This window comes from Caretta caretta, chromosome 7 (assembly GCF_965140235.1).
Source record: "Caretta caretta isolate rCarCar2 chromosome 7, rCarCar1.hap1, whole genome shotgun sequence".
Classification (NCBI taxonomy): Eukaryota; Metazoa; Chordata; order Testudines; family Cheloniidae; genus Caretta; species Caretta caretta.
The window spans coordinates 120,793,873-120,819,495 of NC_134212.1; the positions used below are offsets into that span (position 1 = coordinate 120,793,873).

A 25,623-nucleotide genomic window follows, 5' to 3' on the forward strand; every position below is an offset into this window, starting at 1 on the left:
AGTACATAAACAATGATTTTACCCTAGATTTTATTACCAAATGGTAATTTTAAATCAGATTTCATTTATCAAGACATTTCAAACTACTGCAGCTATTTAAAGAATGCAGTATGACTGGAAATACTCTGAATCCAACCCTGCCCAAACACTGAATGAGGTTTCAGCTGCTACATTCCCTTCCTGTATCCTTTTAATGAATTCATTTGTGACCTTTCTGAAGGGATAAGGTTACAGAGGTTGGTGAGGAAGGTGGTGGAACTCAAATAAAAAGTCTTACAGATGCAGAATAATATATATAGTGTGTCATAAAATATATTAGCAAATGATCATCTAAACCTCCAAAATATTTGAGTGAGAGGAGAAAATACATACTCTGCCTGCGAAGTTATTAAACATTTTGAATGAGCTGAACACAAAGTTTAGAGGGGGAAAATTTGCCTGACCCCTTCACAAAAAATAGATCACTAACAATGTATTTTGCAAAAAACAGTTTTTCACACAGATGTCCTGTTGACTATAGTGATATAAACACTATTTAATATATTTAGTACTAGTCATTTTATAAAGGTGTAGCTTAAAAAGTAAAGGCCTTCAAAGACATTTTTCACCCTAGAATTTTGGAATAAACATATTAAAGAATTTTGCATATAGCAACATATTACATTCTAGTATGATATGGTATGTGAATTTACAACCAATACACAATACATATTTATATAATGAAATGCCAGAAATTAAGGCTAGCTATAAAGTAATTTTCAGAGTAAGTTATACTTATCAAAAATGTTACAAAATTTAAATCAAAACATGCATTTCTCAATTATATTTACTGTGCTGTCAATTTAAACTGTCTGCATTAACAAGCTAAAAGTTCAGCATACAAGATTTCAACCAAGCCCAATTAAAATTCTACATTAATTTATAACCAGTTCCTTCACATGCGTCAACGCTGTTCCCGTGAAATGAACATTATATGTTCACCAGTCAGATGTTTGATGCAAGCTAGCAAACAAAAATAAAGGAACTTTTACAAAGAGACTAAAAGATCACGCCTCAAATGACAGAAAGCAAACATTATTTTACAAATTTAACTTTGGCATACCAATGTACAGTTTATAATACTGTCTTGATATGACTCAAATTCTAAACCTTCAACGAGTGCGCTTTTCTTTAATACAGTTACATTCCCACCAGCTACATGATAAACATTTCAGATTTTTCTTCCCACTGCAAATCAGTCAAGTAAATAACCTACAGTACACCTCTGAAACTGAAAAATAAAAATCTTAACACGTTAATTACTATGTGGCAAAAAAACAACAACCCAAACACACGCATATTTTTAAAGTAGTTTGTCTACATATTCAACTTAAATCCTTCCACGAAATAAACTGACTAAAACAAAAATTTCAAAACATTTCTATTCAGATCAGATTTCGGCAACTAGTTTATAAATATGACCAGTCACTTCCACTTCTCTGATGGAGTTTCAAATGAACAGACTTTGGTAAGAAGAGAAGGATCCACCTACCCAGTCCAAGTATGTTAGAGAAACAATGTGCAAAGTGCACATTAGGTTCTGAAAATACATTCTACAGTTTTTATTTCAGTCTGTAGAAGTAAACACCGCTCATGTGTAAGGAAAATAACAACTTGTGCATTTTGAAGTTAGCAGGTTTTCACCTTTACATATTTCAGTGCAAAATATTTTAGGGTGAGGACTTGTGACCAAAACGGCAGTAGCAGCAGGATTTTTTTTTTTAATTTTTTTTTTTTACAGCAACATCAATGCGAAGAAGGTTTTTTAAGAACAATAAGAGACTACCCTATTGCAAAGAATAATATATTGAAGTGTTTCAGGCACTGGATTAATGAAACTAGCACCCCATTTCATCCTGGATTTTAATGGACAAAACATGTAATGGAGGTTTGGTTGCTTTAGTTATGATGCCAGAGGGTTTTTTAAAACCTTTTAAAGGCATATGCCGTAACTAAATATGTTGAGCATAAGACTTTTTTTCTTCAAATTCAACAGTATGGTTTGAAGAAATAGTTTCTGCCCTAGTTATGAATGACTTGCTCAATGACACAAAACTTTTAACCTCTTTACAGCACAGTTTCAGTTGTGAAATTCTGTGGTGGAGAAATCAGACAGTCAAAAAAAGAAGCAATATTATATTGTTTACATGATGATTTGTGTAACAGTTTCTTTTTTGTGGTGATTATATCTAATATTTTAAGCTTATTTTCTTAATGTCAAAATAGTAGATAACATTTTCTGAGACTGATTTATAAAAAAAATTCTTCTTGAAACATCTGAAGGACGACATCATATTACCATTACAGACCAATGTCTGTTCTTCTATTTAGTTTTCTCCCAGTCAGAAACAAAAAGGAAAAATCTTGACAATGACACTGTTGATTGTCTCCACCGAAACTTAAAAGCATAGAGGTCCTTTGATGTAGTTTGTAGATTCTACCACGGCAGAAGCTGAAGATATGAGCATTCCAAATAGGAAAATCTACAGAAGTTCCTAGAGTTACGATCCAGTGGAGTGCAGGCTAGGGATTGGATAGAATTTGGAAATCCGGCTCTGTGTTGAAGGGTTAAGGCATTCAGACTCTCCAGTCATTTTAAAGAAAACTTCCTGTTCTTGAAGTTTTCTAGCAAATTCCTCTTCCAGTGTCTAAAAACAACAGATTAACAAAGGTGTATATGGTGAAGTACAAAGAAATCCACGATACCAACGTGTTATTTGCCCAACCTTCATGCAACAGACCACAAAAAATCATGCACTAATATAAAATTGAGCATACAGAGGCTTTATAGTCTACTACTTAGGTTGGTCTGTATCTGTAGGACAGTTTGCCCATAGCTATAGCTATGTTTAAGGGTCCCATTTATTTTTTACACACATAGAATCATAGAATATCAGGGTTGGAAGGGACCCCTGAAGGTCATCTAGTCCAACCCCCTGCTCGAAGCAGAACCAATTCCCAGTTAAATCATCCCAGCCAGGGCTTTGTCAAGCCTGACCTTAAAAACCTCTAAGGAAGGAGATTCTACCACCTCCCTAGGTAACGCATTCCAGTGTTTCACCCCCCTCTTAGTGAAAAAGTTTTTCCTAATATCCAATCTAAACCTCCCCCACTGCAACTTGAGACCATTACTCCTCGTTCTGTCATCTGCTACCATTGAGAACAGTCTAGAGCCATCCTCTTTGGAACCCCCTTTCAGGCAGTTGAAAGCAGCTATCAAATCCCCCCTCATTCTTCTCTTCTGCAGGCTAAACAATCCCAGCTCCCTCAGCCTCTCCTCATAAGTCATGTGTTCTAGACCCCTAATCATTTTTGTTGCCCTTCGCTGGACTCTCTCCAATTTATCCACATCCTTCTTGTAGTGTGGGGCCCAAAACTGGACACAGTACTCCAGATGAGGCCTCCCCAATGTCGAATAGAGGGGAACGATCACGTCCCTCGATCTGCTCGCTATGCCCCTACTTATACATCCCAAAATGCCATTGACCTTCTTGGCAACAAGGGCACACTGCTGACTCATATCCAGCTTCTCGTTCACTGTCACCCCTAGGTCCTTTTCCGCAGAACTGCTACCTAGCCATTCGGTCCCTAGTCTGTAGCGGTGCATTGGATTCTTCCATCCTAAGTGCAGGACCCTGCACTTATCCTTATTGAACCTCATCAGATTTCTTTTGGCCCAATCCTCCAATTTGTCTAGGTCCTTCTGTATCCTATCCCTCCCCTCCAGCGTATCTACCACTCCTCCCAGTTTAGTATCATCTGCAAATTTCCTGAGAGTGCAATCCACACCATCCTCCAGATCATTTATGAAGATATTGAACAAAACCGGCCCCAGGACCGACCCTTGGGGCACTCCACTTGATACCGGCTGCCAATTAGACATGGAGCCATTGATCACTACCCGTTGAGCCCGACAATCTAGCCAGCTTTCTACCCACCTTATAGTGCACACATACATACATACATACATGTGTGCACACACTCTAGGAGATTTTAAAAGGTGGATAACTTGCAAGCCTCTCCTGTCTGCCTCCCTTGTATCTATTGTGGCTTCTAGATAAGGTGATGCTCTACTGAATTTTTTGTACATTAGTTTCACTGTTTTGCTGGGATGAATTTTTTTTGTACTGTCCAATTTGTAACCATACAGTTTCAGAGTCTGAGGCATCATTTATCTTCTGGCCCCATCTTTTGCTTATAAACTGTCCTCGGTTACCTTTTTTCTTGGTCTTAGTTTCTCTCTCCATTCCTTCAGTTCTAGGCTATGCTCTTCATCTAATTCTTTTAGTTTCTGAGTCTCATGTTCAACCAGTAGATGGCATTTTTCATTCTGAAAATAAGATAGATAATCCTTAAATAAAACTAATTCAGATTAGACAATAAACCATTTGTACAGTAACATATGTTGTCCTAATTATTTTAAATCAGCTTACACTGTATAATGTGATGTGAATTATAACATAATGCACTCTTATCAAGAGCTGATGTTTCCAAAAGAACCAGTGGTTTTGTGTTATAAAATATGGCATAATCAGAAATATTGTGAAAAGCGTTTCATTGGTGTAGAAGATAATGTCACTCAACACTGTATGTGTGTTATTGGCTAATCTATTCAATGTCACGCAGTGCATGCTCTGTCTAGTCAAGGCAGTTTTGTTGGATTCAGTTTAAGAGCTTATTACGTTAGAAAGTTATGCTTACAACCATTTCATCCCTTGATTCCAATAGTTGAGGCTGACAGACAAATCAAAGGGGATATGTCTTTATGGAGGGAGCCTCGGGATCACCACTATACAGAGGTAAACAGCAACAAACCACAGGAGAGAATGGGTCCAACTTCAGCAAGATATTTATGCACATGCCTAACTTTAAATAGATGAGTAGTCCATTCAAAGCAAAAGGGAACGGAACTGCTTAAAAGGTAGGCATGTGCTTAAGTACCTTGCTGAAGCAAGACTTTAGTTATAAACACTTGCCAAAGGCTATCTACGGGTTCAATCCTAGCTGAGCTCAGTCTAAGACCTGAATGGGGAAGAATGGGGAACACAGATGGCTGAGGGTGCACCACCCTTAAGTCATCATCTTGATCCTGAAGCCAGCTGGGGGCCAAATTATCCCCTGCTACAGCACAGAGCAACCTTAGGGCAGCTCTAACTTACACCCAGCTGAAATGGCCCCCAATGGTCTGTTCCTACAGTGAGGGCTCACTGAAGCACATCAGTGCTGTGGCCATGCCCACTTCCACAGGATGCTGTGAAAGAGAGTAGTGTAGCACCAGCTTCCTTGGCTCTATGCCACTGGGGGATTTCCCCACTACAAGGGGAATAATCGGCTGGTCACTTAACTCCTGCTTTAAATCTGCCTTATGTCACTGGAGCAGAAGAAAACAAACTTAATGGGGAACAGAATCTGGCTCATGGTGTGTAGCAGCTGGTTTTACAACTTACAGGTCATGAAAAGACCAAAAACTGAGGCCTGTATTACTGAAAACTTTGTTATGTTCCAGAACTGCAGATGTAGTCAACAACCTGCCCTTTGCAAGACAGACCTCATTACAGGTGGTACTATAGACCTGGTCTTATGGTGAGGTACTGACACCATTCAGAGCAACTGAAAATTCAAACAACAGAAGATGGAGCTACTTTTCTGTTTTGAATGCGGATTAAAAAAAAAAAACACATTAAAAAGAAATGTTGCTAAAGGAAAGTAGCAGTTAAAACAAAGGTTGGTAAGCACTCTACAAGTTAATCATAGAATATCAGGGTTGGAAGGGACCCCTGAAGGTCATCTAGTCCAACCCCCTGCTCGAAGCAGGACCAATTCCCAGTTAAATCATCCCAGCCAGGGCTTTGTCAAGCCTGACCTTAAAAACCTCTAAGGAAGGAGATTCTACCACCTCCCTAGGTAACGTATTCCAGTGTTTCACCACCCTCTTAGTGAATGTTCCCTTATGGTTCATATTCTCTCTCTCTCTCTGTGTATGTATCGATTTATCCTTAACTGAGTTATAGATATGAATCAAGAGTACACTATGCTGTATCCCTTAGAAAGGGATCTCATTAATTTCCATATGGATGGGTAATTATGTAAGAAAAACACCATTAAAACATTTTCCTAATCAATAAATTCAGAATTGTCTCAGTTTGTATTGATTAACTTGACTCTCTTTATACACTGCTTATTTTATGCCCTATATGTTTAACCTGTAATTGGTGCAGTTCTCTGATGTTTGCTTCACACTGCAACTGAAGGTCCCGCATTTGATTTTCATGTTTTTGATGCTGAGCCAACCTCTCATTTTTCTGCCTCTTTTCTTCTTGAGTAGCAAACTAAAATTAAAAACAAAGAGTAGGTGATTTATACTGTACCTAATGCAGGTATATATTACAAATGACTTTTCCAGGGTTGTAAAGAATATAACGGATTTACAGTATAACTGGACAGAACAACATTACAAGATTAAAGTCATCATTGCAATTTCCTAATTCTCACCACTTGAATTTTCCAATATACCCTTATCCAAGGCAGGCTCTTCCCTCCCATCTCTTCTCCTTCATGTCACTTCACCATCTTTGTTCAAATCCCTCCCTAAAACTCACTTCTTCCATGAGGCCCCTAAAATATGTCAATTATAGTTATTATGGGCGCCAACACATCTAGTGTAAATCAACAAAGCTCTGTTGACTTTAATGGAGCAAACGGATTTGCACCAGTTTAGAATCTGGCTCTATATTTTAAAAAAATAAACATTCAATATACGCATAAACTATAAATGAGTAATCCTTGCCTCTCATCTAATATACTTTCACTCCTTGCATCAAATCTAAGGCTCCGATCCTTCAAAAACTTATGCATGTACTTAACTTTACATACTCAGTAGTCACATTGACTTCCATGGGATCACTTACTTATGTAAAGTTAAGAATGTGTTAAGTCTTTGGATGATTGGGGCCTGAAGTTATCTGGTATGATCTTCAAGGCAAGAACTATATTATTTTACTAGTACTGAAGAGTGCCTACTAAATTGGGGGTCTCCGTAAAAACAACAAACATCAATCCTATTCAAGAATTAGAACATATATAGATGATCATCAAAAACAGGCTGTCAAAAATCAGAACAATTTAAATGTCTTTGGTTATACTCAACTGGAGAAGTAATCCAATCTGCAGCAGGCATTCCAGCTAACCTTATAATATGCACACAACTTGGAAACATCAAAAACTATTGGGGCACACAACAAACTGATTTGTACAAACAAATTTGGAGAAGGATTAAGGGCAACTGCAAATATTTCTCTTAAATGCAAGAAGAAATGGCTGCTCCACATTGACCCAGTAGGTAGAATTCCATGATAAACAATCCAGTCTCCATTTTACAGTGGGATGATTTTAGATATATATTCAAAATTGAGTTGTGGCCTTCAAACCTGCACAGAGGACTAGATGGTATTCTCTTTGAAACTCAATAAAATTATATTCCAAAAGTTGTCCGTGAAAGTAAATACTAAGCATTATAAAGTTCATAACATCCTGAGGCCAAATGTACTTTCACAGAATTTCAAGCCCTTGATCACTTCTGACATACATAAAAGACTGATTTGGGACACTCATGCAGCAGTACAGAGCAATATCTCTCGGCCTTCAAACTGATCCCTTTTAAAATACAACTGAATACATATAACTATACTTCAAAACTTCACTCAACTCAAGCACTTTCAGAGATTTTAAACTATAGATGTTTTTCAGTCACCTGTTTAATCTTCTCACGATCCTGTTCTGGAGTGCCTGATGAGTTAATTCTTAAACTTTTCTTAAACATAGCCATTCGAGTCTTTGCTTCACTTCGCTGGATTTTGGGCAGTCTTGCTCTTTCCTGAGTTTGCCTGTTCTTTAACTCCTCAATAAGCCGTTGATTATATCGTTGCATCTGTTCTGTTTCCTAAAAAGGTTTTGAATAAAAAGATTGTTTGTAATATTGCTATATGACTAACATAATATGTTTAAACATTTAGGCCCCAATTTAGCAAAGCACTTAAACATGTGCTTACATCCATCCCATTAGTGCAGGGGCCTGATTCAAAGCCCAGTGAAGCCAAGGGCGTCTTTCCATTGATTCCAAAAAGCTTTGGATCAGGTGCCAATCCACTTAAGTCAAGCATATACGCAAGTTGAACATGGAGACTGAAACACATGCTTATAGTTAGGGCCCTACCAAATTCATAGTCCACTTTTGTAAATTTCACCATCATAGCATTTGAAAAATCTTGAATGTCATGGTTTCAGATACTTAAACCTTAAATTTCATGGTGTTTTAACAACCACGAATATGTATTTTTAAAACAGCAAAATATCAACATGTAAAGTCCTTAAGACACAGCATTTCTCAAACTGGGGGTCCCAACCAAAAAAGGGGGTTGTAAAGCTATTATGAGAGGGTGGGGTGTCACGGTATACCACCCTTACTTCCGCACAGCCTTCAGAGCTGAGTGGTGGCAGAGCTGTGGCTGCTGGCCTGGCACCCAGCTCTGAAGGCTGCGCCATCAGGAGCAGTGCAGAGGTAAGGGTGGCATGGTACGGTGGCAGCAATATTGCCACCCTCACTTCTATGCTGCTGGTGGTGGCGGCACTGCCTTCAGAGCTGGGCCCCTGGCCAGCAGCTGCTGCTCTCCAGCTCTGAAGGATAGGGTAAAAGTACACAAAAGACCAAATTTCACGGTCTGTGATGTGTTTTTCATGGCTGTGAATTTGGTAGGGCCCTACTTATAGTATTTTCCTGAACTTGGGGCCTTACAGGGACACTGATATTAAATATTCTTAAATAAGACCTCTTTACCTATGTTAAAAATACCATAGGTTATTAAAACTCTAACTTTAGTGTAATTACTCTGGACTTACACTAGTGCAATGTAGCTCAGAATATGGTCCATATCGCTTTAAGGTTCTCTTGCATTAACACATTGCTGGAGTCGTTGGACTCTAAACACTGCAGAGAGCTTTTTGTTCAAAGAACCTGCTTCTATTGGAATAAAATACCAATACTAACAAGAATCCACTAATGGTAATATTTCTATTGGTTTTTTATTTTTAAAAGCTTGTTTTATGAAATCTAACTTTTGGGCTAAATTTGACATAAAAAGTATCTTGATCCCATTACTTTATAGGCCCAATACTACAAATGATTATGCAAATAGATGGAACCAATCACATAAGAAAAGATGTAAACGTATTTTTGGAAGATAAGTTTCTATATTTTTAACCCCAGTGCTCCCTTTTATGCTCCCTAATTGTTTACTGCTCTCACATGTTACATCTGGTCTTAAATTTAGATTGTAATCTTTCTGGATAAGGAATGTTTCTCTCCTAATTGCGAGGAACCTGGCTTACTTTGAGTGCTTGAAATATAAATAATGTGTTAACTACCAAACATGTCAAACAACTTTGTCTCTTCTCTTTATTTTGTTGCTTCAATCAGTACATTGAGGCACGTTGTCATTTATATAGCAAGAAAGAAGCTACATTAGTTGAATGAACCAAGTTGTTGTAGACAAGTTAACTAGTAGTATAGATCACAAGACATTTTAATAAACCACTGAAGGTTGTAATATAGAGGAAGGTGACAAACTCAGCACTAACTTTTTCATGCCTCTTAAGAAGCTGGTGTCTCTGCATGAAGTACTGATCTTTGAGTTGCTGTTTGAGAAGCTGGTGTTTTTCCTGTAAATGTCGTTCTTCTAACTCCCAGATTGCAGCTTCACGAGCTGGAGGAGGAAGTTTGTTTCAGAAAGTACTACATAGTATTTTCTAATCTAATCTACACATATATATTTAAAATTACAGGGACATTTTAATTTAAAAGAAATGATAAAAACATATTTGTAAGAAGCCATTAATTCAGATATATACCACACCAACCATATCTAATAAAATGATCAATAGTTACAATTTTAATGAAGGAATAATCCAAGAAAAGTGTTACCTGGAAATGTCTTGAGTAAATTATTTTCTTTATAAAGTTATAAGCAAAATTCAAAATTATGTGACCAAAACTGTGCAAATAAATAGGTATGGCTGAGTCAGAAAAGACAAGGTACATCTCAAAAAAGAATTATTTTAACACGTTACTTTTCTGCTAGCAGAACAAAGACATTTTAAATATAGTACTGTTTCATATTAAAGATATGTTTTTAACTACAGTTTCAATTTTAACTCTGGATGTCCTTGATTTTATAAATTTAAGTCAGACTTTACTATTTCTCTAGCAGGTCTCTAAGACAAAACATTGCATATAAAACAGAAGAAAATCTAGTTTTAAAGGGGAAATTTGATTATGGATACCTCTCATAAGCTGCTGCTTGTTATTCAGGCAGTCTCGCTCAATATTGGCTAGCTCTGTTTTTTGCTGCTGGATGATTTTCTTCAGAGATGCATCCAATTCTTGTTGCTGCTTCTGCACAAATTCTTGTTCCTATTAAAAACCAGGGAAAATAGATTAATTTGCTGTACTTCTATTCATACTAAATTTTTAATGAGATTTCCAGAACAATTCTCTTTGTTCCCTTGATTAGATTGCAAACCAAACACATTTATGAAAATTTGGCCTACAATACATCTGCTATAAAATTATCCATTTTTTGGGATATCCAGTAAAAGAGAAATGGTACAGAATATTTAATTACACTTTTAGAAATGAGACAAAGCAATGAACTAACCAAAATCTGCAGTTCTTTCTATGATCAGAGTAAAATACAATAGGAGTTTGATTAGAAAAAATAATGTCCATCTTCTCAAATTAAATTAGCAACTGATCTGAAAGTGGGTGGAAACTGTATCTGCAGCAATACAAAAAAGGTCAAAAACTAAAACCTTCTATTCCCTGAACCAGCAGGAGCTACTACTGTTGCTCAAATAATGTGTCAACACCAGGGAGAGGTAACTTTATTACACCCTGGTGGTTCCTTCTGCCCAATTTAGGTGGGAAGCTTATGAAAAGAAAGCCTTGGCTCCTGACCTTGGTTGGGTAATGGTACTGTCATGCAAGATGCATGGAAGGGCTGGTATTAAGCACTACGAATAAGGAGCAGTCCTCCATGGGAAGAATTTAAAGAGGAGGAAAACATGCGGCTTATGTAACTGTGGGATCGGGGTTTGAAGATCCCTCCTACCTAGGCTCTGGGTTTTGGAAGGGCCACATAACATAACCAAACGTGACAGCAGCTGCATGGGATTGAAGAAGCCATAGAGTAGCCAATAAAGGAAAACCAACCGTGTGCTAAAAACTGAACCCAAGCACACTCAAATCCAAGTACAATAATTATTTTGTTAGCTACTTTTTATTTGGCAATGTGTAGAGTTAACAAGCCTTCATAAACTAATAGAAACAATCTGCACATAATTTATTCAAATACCTTTTAAATAAAATAATGAATTTTCATATGTGTATATTTATTTATAACACTGGGGAATAAAAACTGAGAAAGTCATATTGATATAGGCCCCAGTCCTGCAATTTGCTCCATGTGGGTAGAGCCCTGCATGGAGAGCCACTCCCTAAGGTGCGAAGGTCCTCCCATGCAGAACAAGCTGCAGGACTAGGAACCTAATTTGTAGAAATAACAAAAATATTTATTTGCAAAGTTGGAAACCCCCCGCCCCCATGTGCACACACACAAACAACCCAGAAAAACTCTGATACAATAAAGTCACATGTAGTAAAGAGTGTAACAGTCATCATTTGTTTGAGATTATTATTATTCAAAGCCTATTTGTGTGCACACTTTGCATGGCCACACCTAAGTTATTTAGTCAAAATAAAACAGACGTTACACAGTTCACTATCACCTATCCACACTCTACAGTTGACACATCATTTTTATGTATCTACACGCACACAGGCAAGCATGCACGCACACCTTTGCCTTACACAATATGACGAACTTTTATGTAAAATATGATATACATTGAGCCTACTTTCCAAAACAAGAAAACGGTATTTTAAAAATGGACCTGTGCTAGTTACATGGAAAGGGCCACAATCTCAGCATAATCGGCATTTTTAGTGGAACACAAAAATAAGGAGAATACACACCTTAGTATAATGTTAATTTTGCCTTTAAACTTATAAGACAGATTTTCAATAAAATGTTTCCAAACTTGTTAGTGAAAGTGTCTTAGTAAAGTTGAGTTCAATAACTTAATTAAGAGTTCTGAAATAGTCACTGATATTTTTGTTGTTGAAAGTTACCTTTACAAAGTGTATATGATTTTGTTAAGCACAGACTCTGTGAAAAGCAATAAGTAAGCTTTTTACACTGTGAGTTGGACGTGTCCTTGTTTTAGTGCTCATGAATTCAGAAAATTGACATGCACAGCTTAGGGGCTATCAAAGAAGCTTTTCTGCTGCAGCAGTCCAACAAGTTTGACAATTTTTACTGCACTTGCAATATACAAATAGACAAAAGGACTGATTTAGCAAAGCATCTAAGCATGAAGATAGCTGTGGTCTAACTAAGGGCTTGTCTACACTTGCATTTTATAGGGCTCTAACTTGCTGTCTCAGGGGTGTGAAAAATCACCCCCGAGCGCAGCAAGTTTGAGCGCTTTAAAGCGCTAGTGTGGACAGGCTCGGAGCACCGCTCCCAGCACGATTCCCTTCGTGTAGGTGGATTACCACACTCATACTTCAAAGCGCTGCCGTGGGAGCGCTCCCACAGCAGCGCTTTGAAGTTTCTAGTGTAGTCGTAGCTTAAGCCACTAGGTATTTGTGTGGAATGTAGTGTCCTGTGATATACAGGTCAGACTAGATCGGGGGGGGGGTGTGTGTGCAAACTTTTTGGCCCGAGGGCCACATCTGGGTATGGAAATTGTATGGCGGGCCATGAATTGGGGATTGGGAGTTCTGGCTGGGGGTGCAGGTTCTGGGGTGGGGCCATAAATGAGGAGCTCAGGGTGCAAGAGGGGGCTCTAGCCTAGGAAAGGGAGTTGGGGTGGGGGGTGAGGGCTCTGGCTGGGGTTGAGGGTGCAGGAGGGTGCTCTGGGCTGGGACCAAGGGGTTTGGAGGGCAGGAGTGGGATCAGGGATGGGGCAGGGGGTTGGGGCCTGGGAGGGGGAAGGGGTACAGGCTCCAGGCAGCGCTAACCTCAAGCAACTCCCGGAAGCAGCAGCAGCAGCATGTTCCCCCCCTTAGGCTCCTACACAGAGGCGTGGCCAGGCGGCTCTGCGCGTTGCACCATCTGCAGGAGCTGCCCCTGTGGCTCCCATTGGCCATGGTTCCCAAACAATGGGAGCTGCGGGGGCTGCGCGTGGGGCGGGGGCAGTGTGCTGAGTCCCCTTGCTACCCCTATACATAGGAGCCGGAAGGGGGACATGTGGAGTCAAAGCATGCGCAGAGCGGGGCCAACCCCTGACCCCACTCCCCAGCTGGAGCGCAGGAGTGGGGCAAGCCCCGGACCCTGCTCCCCAGTGGAATCTCCAGGGCCGGATTAAAATGTCTGAAGGGCAGGATGCGGCCCCCGAACCGTAGTTTGCCCACTGCTGGACTAGATAGTCTAATGGTCCCTTCTGGCTTTAAACTCTGAAACATGTAAGAGAAGACCAGTATCTCTAGAACAATGCTGTGGAAAGGCTGAATGGATAGAGGACAGTAGTTAGCAAATGCTAGCAAACAGCGAGAGGGTTAGAGCAGACATTTCTAGCATGACTGACTAAGAGCTAATATACAGTCAATGGAAAGGTTGCTGACAGCTGTGATATGAGCCAAGTTGCAAAGCTAGGAGCATTTGTTCTCATACAGGAAGAAATGAAGTTGAAGAAGGTTTCTAGAGAAGAGAGATAGGGAGACAGATGGGATGCTAGTCAAACGAGATACATGGGCTTGAGCAGCAACGTTTTATCTTGTTGATCTTTAATGTAAGATGAGTGCAGCAAATATTTCACAGAGCTCAATGGAGAAGAGATGTGAACAGTGAAATGTGGAATCAACAATCTGTTACAGGCACACTTGATAATGACTGTTGAGAGAGACCTGATTTTCCTCTCCCACAGAAGTTCAGTAAATAGTTACTAAGGCTTGTGAGTCCCATTGGACAGTGAATTGCAATTTTCACAACCATCTCTCCAGGGTTGGGTAGGTACACTGAAGTGGGTACACTTGGAGGCTATTGTGGTACCAGGGTGAATGGGATGTGCAGAAGGTGGTATAAAATTGGAAGAGGAGCAAGTTGGTGAATATCTGGGAGAATGATAGTTATGGGTATTATCAGAGGGATAGGGTCAGTGATACAGATTAAATACATAATAATGGACTGATGAGAATACAGTTTTAGAGGGTAAATAAAAGTTTATTTACTTTTCAACTGAAAGAGTAAGAAGATTGAAATAGATTAGAAATACAGCTTTAGTATACTGGAATAGCTGGGGGTGCCATTGTGTAAAACATGCTGTAGGTGACTTTCAAGGTATTTTTTCATGATGTCTTACAACCCCTGGGGAAAACATTATATTAGAAGTGTGTGGTCAAGGTCAGAAAAGCAATTATGGAAGAGACTTTCCTCCCTCAATCACTTACGTATCAGTTCTGATCTGTTTATACTGGAAGTCAAAATAACAAGGGTTTTTTTTAAAAAACGGCTAGCACAGCAAGCTAAGCTACGTATCTGAAAAACACAAGCTCTGTCCTTTCAGCTTCATACAGTAACTCCTCGCTTAACGTTGTAGTTATGCTCCTGGAAAATGCGACTTTAAGCGAAACGATGTTAAGCAAATCCAATTTCCCCATAAGAATTAATGTAAATGGGGGGAGGGGAGGCTCCAGAGAGAATTTTTTTTGCCAGACAAAAGGCATTTTAAACAATTTTAAACAAGCAATTTAATACAGGTGTTAAACAGGCTGGCAGCCCCACTATCAGCTCCCCTGTCCCGCCCAGCACCTCCCACCCGCCAGCGGACCCAGCGGATCAGTGCCTTCCCCCTGCTCCCCTCACCTCCTGCCCATGGCAATCAGCTGTCTTGCGGCGTTCTGGAGGCTGGCGGGAGGAGCGGCGTGCAGCCTCCCCCCTGAATGCTTCAAACCAGCTGATTGCCGCAGGCAGGAGGCAAGGGGAGCAGGGTGAAGGCGCTGATCCGCGGGGTCCGCAGGCAGGTGGGAGGCACTGGGGGAGGGCGTAGGGGAGCTGATGGGGAGATGCCAGCCGTGGACAAAGCAGGTGGCCAAATGACGTTATAGTGGAGCACTGCACAACTTTAAATGAGCATGTAATGGAGCAGGGAAGTAAGACTGAAACAACGTTAAGCGAGAGGACATTAAATGGGGAGTTACTGTACATCAATACCAGACGTCACCCGCAATAAAGACTGTGTATTGTGGTCTACCTCCTACACTATCCAACCAAACTGCCAGTGAAGATGTTCTCCACAATCTTTACCACATCACATGCAATAAACATTGTGGAGAAAAACTTCACTGGCAACTTTGTTGGCTAGTGTAGGAGGCAGACCACAACATAATTTGCTCCTTAGCAGTTACATTAGTTCTTTGTGACAGTAGTAACAAGTTTTTGTCCTACGATTTGGCAAGAAAGTGATAAAAGCTTTCTCCCCACCTCCCAAAGGTAAAAATTTCACTGCACACTCAACATAAAATTTAATCACTGCATTCAATTTCTCACAGGTGCTGACGTGATAAAATCATTCAATTATTGACTACTTCTGTTTCTGAGAGAAAATTCACAATGTTTTATCCAAAGTTAATCAGTGCATCAATTTGAACTTTTAAACTATACAATTTTATAAATTTGCACTCATCAGTTTTTGGGACAATGAAATTCATCAGCACATATGAGCCAAAGAAAAAAATAGGAGTGAACACAAAGTTGAAAAAATGAGGGAAATAAACCCTTCTTGGTATTTTGGGACTTACATCCTGCATTTGTGCATTGCAGAGTGTACACGAAGACAATTGAAAAGACTGAATCATAACCTGAGCAATGCCCTGTGGATCAGAATACAATACAATACTTCCCAGGTCAAAATGTAAACAAAAACAATTCCTTTCTTTCAAAGATGGTAAACTACTATATATCAGCCATGAGAATATGAAGATTCCAAGGCTCGTGGTTTGAGCAAACATTTACAGTAGAAATGGTACTTGTACGTAACTGATCTGTTTACAGATTTGAAATCAATTTCTGTAGATGTTCTTATGCTAATAGTACTTTTTGATGACATGAAATGAGGATCTTTTAACTTAATCAACATATCTTATTATTTATCAAAGCTTTTGCTGTAGTGGAAACATATTAATCCACTGTTAGAAGTATGACAACTGGTAGTTCTAAAACTCTACTTACTATGAACTTTGCTCAGGTGTACACCCATCTTTATTTCAAGATGTACAACGAAGTTTTCAACCCATCATGCCCATAAAAATATAACATCTACTCCTCAAAGTCAAATCACAATTAACATAGTCCAATCACATCACTACCTTTTCCACTCCTGTAAACAATAATTAAATCCCACTTCAGTTATCCATCCCCAAACACTTTTTGTTCTATAACCTTGACTAGAGGTAGAATATCACATTCAAAACCTTACAAAGGAAGAACACATTTAATATTTTTTTTTTGTCTTCCAGCTCTGTCAGATAATATCAATAAGGTGCAAGCTGTGGAATTATATTTGCAATCTTCTATAGTTTCATACAACTTTCCGTTTCATTTTGGTATTTAATTAAGTCAGTTTACTTTAAATGCTCTGCTGTCATGAACAGTATTCCTTAATTTTACACTTTCTATATACTTATTTTCCTCCTTTAGGCTTAATATTCTGAAAATATTTGACATTCTACTCTAACATTTATAAATTATGCAGACACACAAGATACTTATCAGCTGACAAGACAACGTAGTGAGTTTTCCTGGGATGTACAAAGATATTTTTCTAATTTGAATACAACTTTCCGAATCTTAAGCTTTTTTAACATATCAATACAAGTTTGCATATCATTGATTATACACTGTACTCTACGGAAAGGGTTATGGGAGCATTTGAGGGAGCAGAGCAAATGTCAAGGGTTAGAAGTTAAATTTCAGTCACCCTAAAAAAGAAAGTGAAATGATTAAGCTGTGTGACTAATGCTGCTTTTTGGATTTTAGTAGCATGAAGCTGCTGCTGTTACCTGAGCATGCTGGGTTTGTGCAAGCTCCTCTTTCTTGCGTTTCATGAGCTCTTTTCTCAGCTCTTTTGGTGCTTTCTCCACTTCATTAAAAACCTAGTATATAAGCATGCAGAAGGTGGGGAAAATAACATTTTTTTCTCCACAGCAAGCATTTGTTGTGAACATGAGAGTGTGATTCAAGCACTAAGGTATTGGAAAGCATGCAGAGGTATTAGTTTGGTGAAAAAGGAAAAGATAGTGCATGCTCTGTACAAGTCTAAGTGCAGCCTAGGAAGGAGCCATAAACCAGTCTGATTTTACATGCAAATGTTAATGAAGTGCTCTCAGAACCAGCGATTCCTTCCTATGGATTACTATATCTCATGAATGTGTTTTCATGCAGCAACTTAAACAGCCATCGATTAAGAAAGCTGCCTGCAATAGTAATGGTCTCTTTGAACAGTACAGGAAATTTTATAAACTATTTTTATCCCCAGAGTAACGGATCTAGAACTAGTAGAAGTTTAGATGAACTTCCACTGAAAAACAGCTTTTATTGACATTGTGCTATGTCCAAATGGATACAATGTCATTTCTGTATTCTCAACCACAAATGACACTTACATAGTATGTTTTAAAATATAAAAGAGGCACATAAGCACATAAAGATAAAAGGGCTGTAAGTATTCAGTTTTAAAAAGTAAACCTTTGAAACAACCACCCCCATCAATTATTATATTCTTCAAAAACTCTGCATTACAGTTAGGCAGAAATTGTATAAAATGTGTTTCGGTATAGTGCACTTTAAAACGGTGAGATAATTTCTAAATATTATCTGATAAAGCAACTTGCTAAGAATATGATGATTTTGTTTAGGGAGATTAAATATTGCCAGTTTTTAACATTACATACTTTCCATACTCTCCAATATAATATGGATAGTTTTAGAGTTCTGACTGCATTTTCCTCCAAACTATAAATCTCCTCACTGAACTATAAATAAAAAAAGTATGCCTTCAAGAACAAATGTTTATTTAATAGTGGAAGCCCCATCAGAAATCAGAGTCCAAACCACCACATGCTATTCCTGTTTCCAAGGAAGAAATTTTTTCAGATCAGTATACAGCATTAAGTTCCACCAGCTTCCCCATATGAGACCCAATCACCAGTAAAAAGAAACTCAAAAATGCAAGAAGTTCAGCAAAAGAGAAAAAAAATGATTAATACATACCAGTGTACAGTTCAAAATAAATAAAAAATATATTTTTCTAAACATGTTCATACTATAGTGTCCTTCTGCATAAAAACTCTGATAGTGCACCACAGATTTTTAGAGTAATGAATATTAATCTAATAACTACTCTTATTTTTGCATAAATTATATTCACTTATATGCAGAACTATAACTATGCAATTGGTTTAAAAATAAAATACAGCCTTCATATACAAAAAACTATATGTAAATACACAACTTTCTCATGCGCTAACACAAGCAAATTAACAGTTTAAACCAGAGGTTCTCAAACTGTGGTCCACAGACCACCAGTGGTCTGTGAGCTCCATTCAGGTGGCCCGCTGATAGTTCCCTCTAAGGTGCGCACCTGAGTGGCCACACGCAAGAGAATGGCCACCCACCTAATTAGTGGAGCCGCACAGGCGTGGCTCCACTAATTGGGTGCCTGGACCCTGGAGAAGATGCACATGTAAGGTGAGGTGGTGGCCTTGGGGGGAATAAGGGGTAGGTGGGAGGGAGCAGTGGGGTGAGAAGAGGGAGTGGGGGGAATTTGGGATGTTCAGGGCTGCGACGGCCAGAGAAAGAGGTGACTTTCCCCAGATCCAGGGCTGCGGCTGCCGTGGAGAGACCTGCTCTCCTTCCCAGCCCCAGCTTGGGGGATGCTGTGGTGGGGGAGAGAGGGCACATCCATTGCATTACAAAGGTAAAACTATTGATATTAAAATATGAGTTGTGTGCTTTTATTTATAGAACAAAAAAATGTTTATTATTATTTTTTATATAGTGCTTTTATCCAAAGTGCTTTACAATAGTTAGCTAATGGTACAAACAACATTTGGAAAGATCATTAAGTGGTCTGCAGAGCCCCTCAGCAATTTTCAGGTGGGACGCGGAAAAAAAAAGTTTGAAAACCACTGGTTTAGACTTTCAGCATCATCCTTCACTCACTTGGTTTCACTATATAACTTAGATCTGCAATTAGTCATAAAACTTTTCAGCTGTCGACTTTTTTTTCCAATTGAGTTAAAAATCAGTAGAGAGAACTCCTGCCAAGGTTATATCTTTTACAGACAAGTTATAAAATATGGGCTTGATGAATAAACAAATGGAAACTTACAGTAGGTATAATGACTCAACTGTTACCAAAGCTGTACTATTGTTTTTTAAATTCTAACAGTACAAACATAGGGAAATTCGGCTTTTTTGTTTTGTGGAATGCTATCAACCAAAATTAAAATGTATTAATTTTAAAGATTCTATGAAAGATACAAATGTGCTAATCTATCAGAGACTTCTGCGGAAGTCAGTATTTCAATGGTTTGTTAGCTGTTTTGTATGCAATAAAACAAAAAAATTACAATGGCTGTGAATGGTCCCCAGAAGTCACCATGGCAGGGATAAAGGGAGTCCAACCATGCTCGCCTCTGGCCATGCCCCCTACTTTCTACATTATCTAAGAGTCTTACCTCTTTTTTCCTGTTTTTCAACATGTTCTGGAATTTGGACAATTCCTTCTCCTGTTCTGCTTTGATGCGTTTTGCTTCATCTCGTAAGCGATTTGTGTGTTCCTGTTCCAAACGTTCTATTGTCTGTTTTTGCTGCTTTTCTAGATTTTCTATCTCTTGATCATACTGCCGCTTTTTACTCTGTAAAATAATTCCATAATAAAAATAAAATAAAATAATTCATCTGATATTTTTCTAGGAAGTTAAATTCGGAACGGTTGAAAGCTCTGCAGAACTGTCCAGTCAAAGTAATGATGTTTGCTCAGCTTAACCAGGGAACTACAAATTGTGGTATACCAAATTTTGAATTTGTGATGAATGTGTATGAATGTGAACAGAGCATGCCTTGCCAGTGCTGAAAAATGCCTGGAGACCTCCTGTGTTACGAATCTTTATGCATTACACAACAGACAATTTACTATATAAATTTTATATTCATACCTCTGGAGATTAATCATCACAGTCTAAAAATACAGGCCTCTAAAACTTGAGTTAGCAGATCTCTTTCAGCGAATAACAGATTCCTTATCTTCAGCCAGCCATTAGAGGGCAATACGTCTCAAATCATACAAAAAGCCAGCACATTATGCTGGAAATAATTTATATGGAAGTGCATAAAATGAGACAGAGTGAGGATGGGAGGCATAGCCCAGGATACTTAGCAACTCCAGGTCAAAACATCTTGTGTGTCTAGCAGGGGGCCTGTGCTATCTATCTTACTGTAGGTATTTACAAGGTGACTATTACCTTGGCCTATGACCTGCTATGCAGGAGGCGGAGCTACTTATCTTCTTAAGGAAGATGGAGCATGTTCATGCTTCTAGGGGTAGGGGAAGTTGCCTGTGGGAAAGTGAATCTTTTTGCGTCTTCTGTTCTGGCTGCCTGCATGCCTACTTTGATGTGTTGCAAAGGAAGATTTAGATGTAGTGGGGGCAAAGCTAATCTGGTGCATATATGACAGGACGATTCCTTTGATTCCCCCACAAGAAGCTTTTACTCCTGGGTGAATTCTGTGCCACTGCACATGCACAGTATTTATGTCTCCTGCAGATTTCTTTGCTTCCCCGCAGAAAAATGACTTTCTGACTGGGAGGCAAAGGGAAACCACAAGAACGGTCATGTGACCCTCCCCAGAAGTATGTTTTGGGTGCCCAGGGCAGCCGTCAGAGAGGTAAATCACTGTGGGGCAGGAGGTGGGACTAGGGAAGACCTGGCTGGTGGCTCCTACCCTCAGCTCAGCTGCTAATCCCCGCTGGGCTGAGGAGGACGGGACTTCCTCTTCCCCTGCATGGCATCTGGGGCTGGATCAGACCCACCTCCAGATTTCTCCCCTGGCTGCAGGCTCTGCAAATTCCCCGCCACTGCTTCCTGCGCCCATTGCTCTTCAGCTGCAGGGGGAGGGATTCCTGTACAGGGAACTGCTCCCCCACTCGCCCAACCCCTGTGCATTCAGACCTCCTCATACCCAGACCCTCCCACCAAGCCTCAGCGCCCCTCTCCTCCCCCACTCAGAACTCTCCCGATAAGCCCCACTCCCACTGCACCTGGACCACCCTGACGAGCCACCCAGATCCCCACCCCACCAAGCCCCTACCAGTTGCACCTGGATCCCCACCACACTGAGCCCCACTCCCCCAGCATCTGGACCCCCCCACTAAATCCCCCACACCCAGACTCCTCTGCCGAGCTCTATCCTCCCCACACCCGACTCCCCCCCCACTGCTGAGCCCCAACCACCTTCACCTGGACCCCCTGCAGAGTACCATTACCATTGCACCCAGAACCCTCAAACAAGCCTCTGTGCATCCAGATCCTCCCCGAACTTGGATCCCCCACTGAGCCGCCTGCACCCAGATTGCCCCACAGAGAATCCTCTCATCCCACACCTGGATCCTCCCACATTAAGCCTCTCCACACTTGGATCCTGCCGTGCTAAGCTTGCTTGCCCACACAGAGGGGCAGGACCCATGTTTCTGGGGCAGGCATGGACCTTGCACTGTGTCAGGGTTCGGTGCAGGCTCACTGCTGAGTCTGTGTCCTGGGGATGGAGCTGCACAGTCATCTCCCACCTTTGTGCAGCCAGTGGCCTGTGCTCCCCAATGCCATGCTGGAGCCTCCACATTTATTTAACAAATATAATTTGCAGAATTTTAAAATATTGTGTGCAAAATTTTAGGTGCAGAATTTTAAATTTTTTGGTGCAGAATGCCCTTAGGAGTAAGCTGTGAAGGACCTGGGGACTAGAGGATGTTCATTATTGGAGTATGAATACCTTCTGCAGTCACTCTCCTGGATCAGATGGCGCTAATAGCTGTTATTTCATTCCTCTGATGAGTCACTCAGGAACTGGGCTGAAGGAGAGCCCAGGACTGACTGGGCTCAGGCAGGCTGGAGTTGATTTGGAAAGGATCAAGGATAGGACTGAACCTGCTTGTTGCTGCTAAGGTTCCTTCTATTTGGACCAAGAAGTAGGAGAGAAATTCCTGGAGAGTCCCAGAGAAGAAGATCTTTTGGGAAACCAAAGGCAGTGCCCTCAGAGGACGTAGGACATGCTAGGTATTCCCTGAGGATAGGCTTTCTACCTTGCTGGTCCTCTCCTGAGATACCTCACAACTAGCTTTTCCCACACAATTAAAGCAAAAGCATCCCCCAATTTTTGGTTGTGTGAGGACTTAGCATTACCAGCAACTCCGGGCCCTAGAGCTCCTGTAGAACTTGTCATACTGCACTCCCGAAAGGGCTGACCTGCTGCTAGGGAGAAGGCTTGCATACTCTTGGGGTCTCAAGTGCATGCTGCAGAGGCAGCTGAACATCGATGAATATCTCTGGCCTAGTCTTTTTGCTTTAGCCCAGACTAACCAGACATCTGGCAAAGGAAATGTTTCTCCACTTGCTAGAGACAAAAACAACTGAAGTATGTGAATGAGCAAACCAATTAATGGAGTGAGGAAGACATCCTCCCAAAAACTGGTTTTATCACCCTCTCCTGGCTGGGAGGCACTATTTCCAAGCATTTCGATTAGTTCAGGAGATCAACAAGACTACCTATCAAAATCTCTCTAAGTAGAGAGAACAAGGACTGAATAAACATGAACACTGAACTACAGAACAGTACCCTCAGCAGAAAAAGCTTAGGCTGTTGCTACCCATGTTCACCTACTCCATCAATATGGCATCTTTTAAGAGCACTAAATAAAAAGTTGCCTTATATCATGTAGGTGCAATCAATCAAACTTACCGTCATTTCCTGTTCAAAGCGTCTGAACATCTGTTCTCGTTGTTGTAGGAGTTTATTACTGAGCTGCTGTTGAGCTCTCTGCTCTTCTTTTTGAAGAAGTCTTAGCTCCCGCAGCTCTTGACGTCTGATAACGAACAGTAGTGTTGGTGGGGCAAAAGAAGAGAGGAAGTGAATAAAGATAAAAATAATTGCAAAAAAATCAACTATTTGGGCTCAATAATACCAGTTTTAAAAAAGAAATGTAAGATTAGACTTGGATTTTTGTATCATTATTTTAAAATAAACAGTTTTTCCTTCTGCTAACAAAAAGATCTAAATTTAATCCCAATGCACTATAAAAACAAATCCCAGAGCGCTCTCGCATTAATTAAAGATTCTTCCTGTGTTATTCAGGAAGGAAAAGGAATACCAAAGGTCTCCAAAATCATTTAGAGATTTTTACTCACCGAAGAAATCTCAATTCTTCACTTTTTGAATCATTTTCTGTAACTATTTTTGAAGTTGTCACACTCACTTCTACTCCATCAACAACAAATTTGCGAGTTTTCTTTAATGTTTTCTTGTGTCTTCTAGTTTCCTGGATGAAAATGTTGTTATTCTGTGTTCAACTGAATAACACTTTTTTACATCTGAAAAATTAAATTACTGAGTTTCTAAATAGAGAGCAACTGAATAAGATACAGCAAAGGTAAACTGTCCTCAGGTTACAAGAGCTTGAAAAGTCCTCTTACCAGTGCCAAGAAGTTAAACTTTTTTTAGCCAGCAAAGGGGGAAATGAAGCTATTATTATTTCCCATAAATTAAGTTGCCATTTATCTAGACAATTTTTTAATCTTCCAATGTGAACTGATGCAGTGTTATCTTCCTGAGTCTGAAGACAGTTCTGTTGCCTTTGTTGTTCCCCACTGCTTTCCCTTGAATTCATCAAGACTAGTCATTTTCACAGATGCCCCCAGGATTCTGAAAAGTGGCAGTGAAACTGAATAAAGATTTGCTGAATTCACCCTACCACTTCTGCCTGGGAAACCAATCAGCAAAAACAGAGACACGTAATGGGAAAAGAGGACCCAAATTTTAGGTTAGGGGAGGAGCAACAGCAGACACCTTCCTTCCAACAGGTGGGGTAGAGCAGGAGGCTCCTGAATGGAGAAGAGGAAGAGAGAGCAAATTGTTTTCATCCCTTAACCAGGGTTTCACATTTGTCAGACACCTACAAGCCAGAAGTGGATATGAAAGAAGGAGCTCAAGAGCAGTATCCATGGACAACACCTCTAGTGGGAATCCCAATATCCTCCCCTTCAGTTACTGACAGTAGCATCTTGGGAGGGGAGTGAGAATCTCCAGAGACAATGCCTCTCTAGACCTTGGTGGCAACTCCCACCAGCCTTTTGTCCTTAGGCTTAGTCCTCTGGCCATTAAGTGTTTGGTAAATTTTTCAAGCTGTGTTCAACAACAGACCTGCTTCTAATGTGAATCAGTGAGGTGATCAAATGTCAAACATTACTGCCAGATTCCACGCCTTGACAGTGCTTTATTAACTTTCATATTTAATTAATCTATTAAATTCTCCTTTCAATTCAGCAATACCTCATGACTTAAAGTATCACGTGACTAACAAATGAATAGCCTTTTATTATTTTTTATAATTGGGAACCGGCCAATGGGAGTGCAGAGCCAGTGCTCGGGGGGCGGGGGGGGTGACGGGGGGGAAGAGTGCAGAGCCCTGTGGCCCCACTGCCTTTGAGCCGGATCTGCTGCTGGCTGCTTCTGGGGCGCAGCGGGGTGTCAGAACAGGCAGGCACTAGCCTGCCTTAGCTGGGCAGCACTGCCGACAGGACTTTTAACGTCCTGGCTGGCGGTGCTGACCAGAGCGACCCAGTGCCTTATATGCCATGACCCAGTATTGGGTTGCGACCCGAACTTTGAAAAACGCTGGTCTAAATAGTCAGGACAAACAATGGGTTAGAGAGAAGATATACATGGAGAAGACTGAGATGTGGTAGGGAGAGGTTAAGTGATTTATCCAAGGTCAACAGGAATTATGTATAAAGCCAGGAATTGAACTTGAAATCTTGACCAAGCCTTAACCACAAGACAAATCTTCCTCTTAATCATCCTGTAGTTTTCGGCTCTTTGGAATTTCCTGTCTCAATGTATTGGTTTACATTTAGTTCACATTTTGAAGGTTATCCTCACAACTGTAATGATTAACAATTTTTTGATCTGATAGTTTAGATTTTGGATTTAGATAAATGTGTGGCAGTTTTGTTGCCATTTACAATTGCTGCCTAAACACATGTACACAGAGTTACAACATTATTCCATGTACTCCAATATTTTACTCTGAAAACAGTTTTAGATGCAACTGGTATTTGACTATTTGCGATCTTCAATTCTAGCAAAGTGGTTCCTATAAAGGTACAGATTCAATATTACGACTCTAGTTTCTGATTAG

The 25,623-nt window shown here is 40.1% G+C and overlaps 1 protein-coding gene across 3 annotated transcripts in view; it reads right to left on the reverse strand.

The window, feature by feature from the left end:
• Nucleotides 1–287: 287 nt before the first annotated feature.
• SLK (STE20 like kinase) overlaps nucleotides 288–25,623 on the reverse strand; it is a 67,549-nt gene continuing 42,213 nt past the window's right edge. For 2 of the 3 annotated variants that reach the window (XM_048856134.2, XM_075131087.1), the window contains 9 exons: nucleotides 23,615–23,745; nucleotides 23,169–23,292; nucleotides 19,892–20,071; nucleotides 10,375–10,504; nucleotides 9,673–9,797; nucleotides 7,790–7,978; nucleotides 6,243–6,368; nucleotides 4,256–4,369; nucleotides 288–2,687 (listed from right to left, as the gene is read on the reverse strand). In XM_048856134.2, the coding sequence (XP_048712091.2) occupies nucleotides 2,541–2,687; nucleotides 4,256–4,369; nucleotides 6,243–6,368; nucleotides 7,790–7,978; nucleotides 9,673–9,797; nucleotides 10,375–10,504; nucleotides 19,892–20,071; nucleotides 23,169–23,292; nucleotides 23,615–23,745 (1,266 nt within the window). In that variant the 3' untranslated portion in view covers nucleotides 288–2,540. Of the gene's footprint in view, nucleotides 2,688–4,255; nucleotides 4,370–6,242; nucleotides 6,369–7,789; nucleotides 7,979–9,672; nucleotides 9,798–10,374; nucleotides 10,505–17,212; nucleotides 17,306–19,891; nucleotides 20,072–23,168; nucleotides 23,293–23,614; nucleotides 23,746–25,623 lie in introns of all 3 variants that reach the window. The other variant, XM_048856135.2, reaches the window with a different exon arrangement.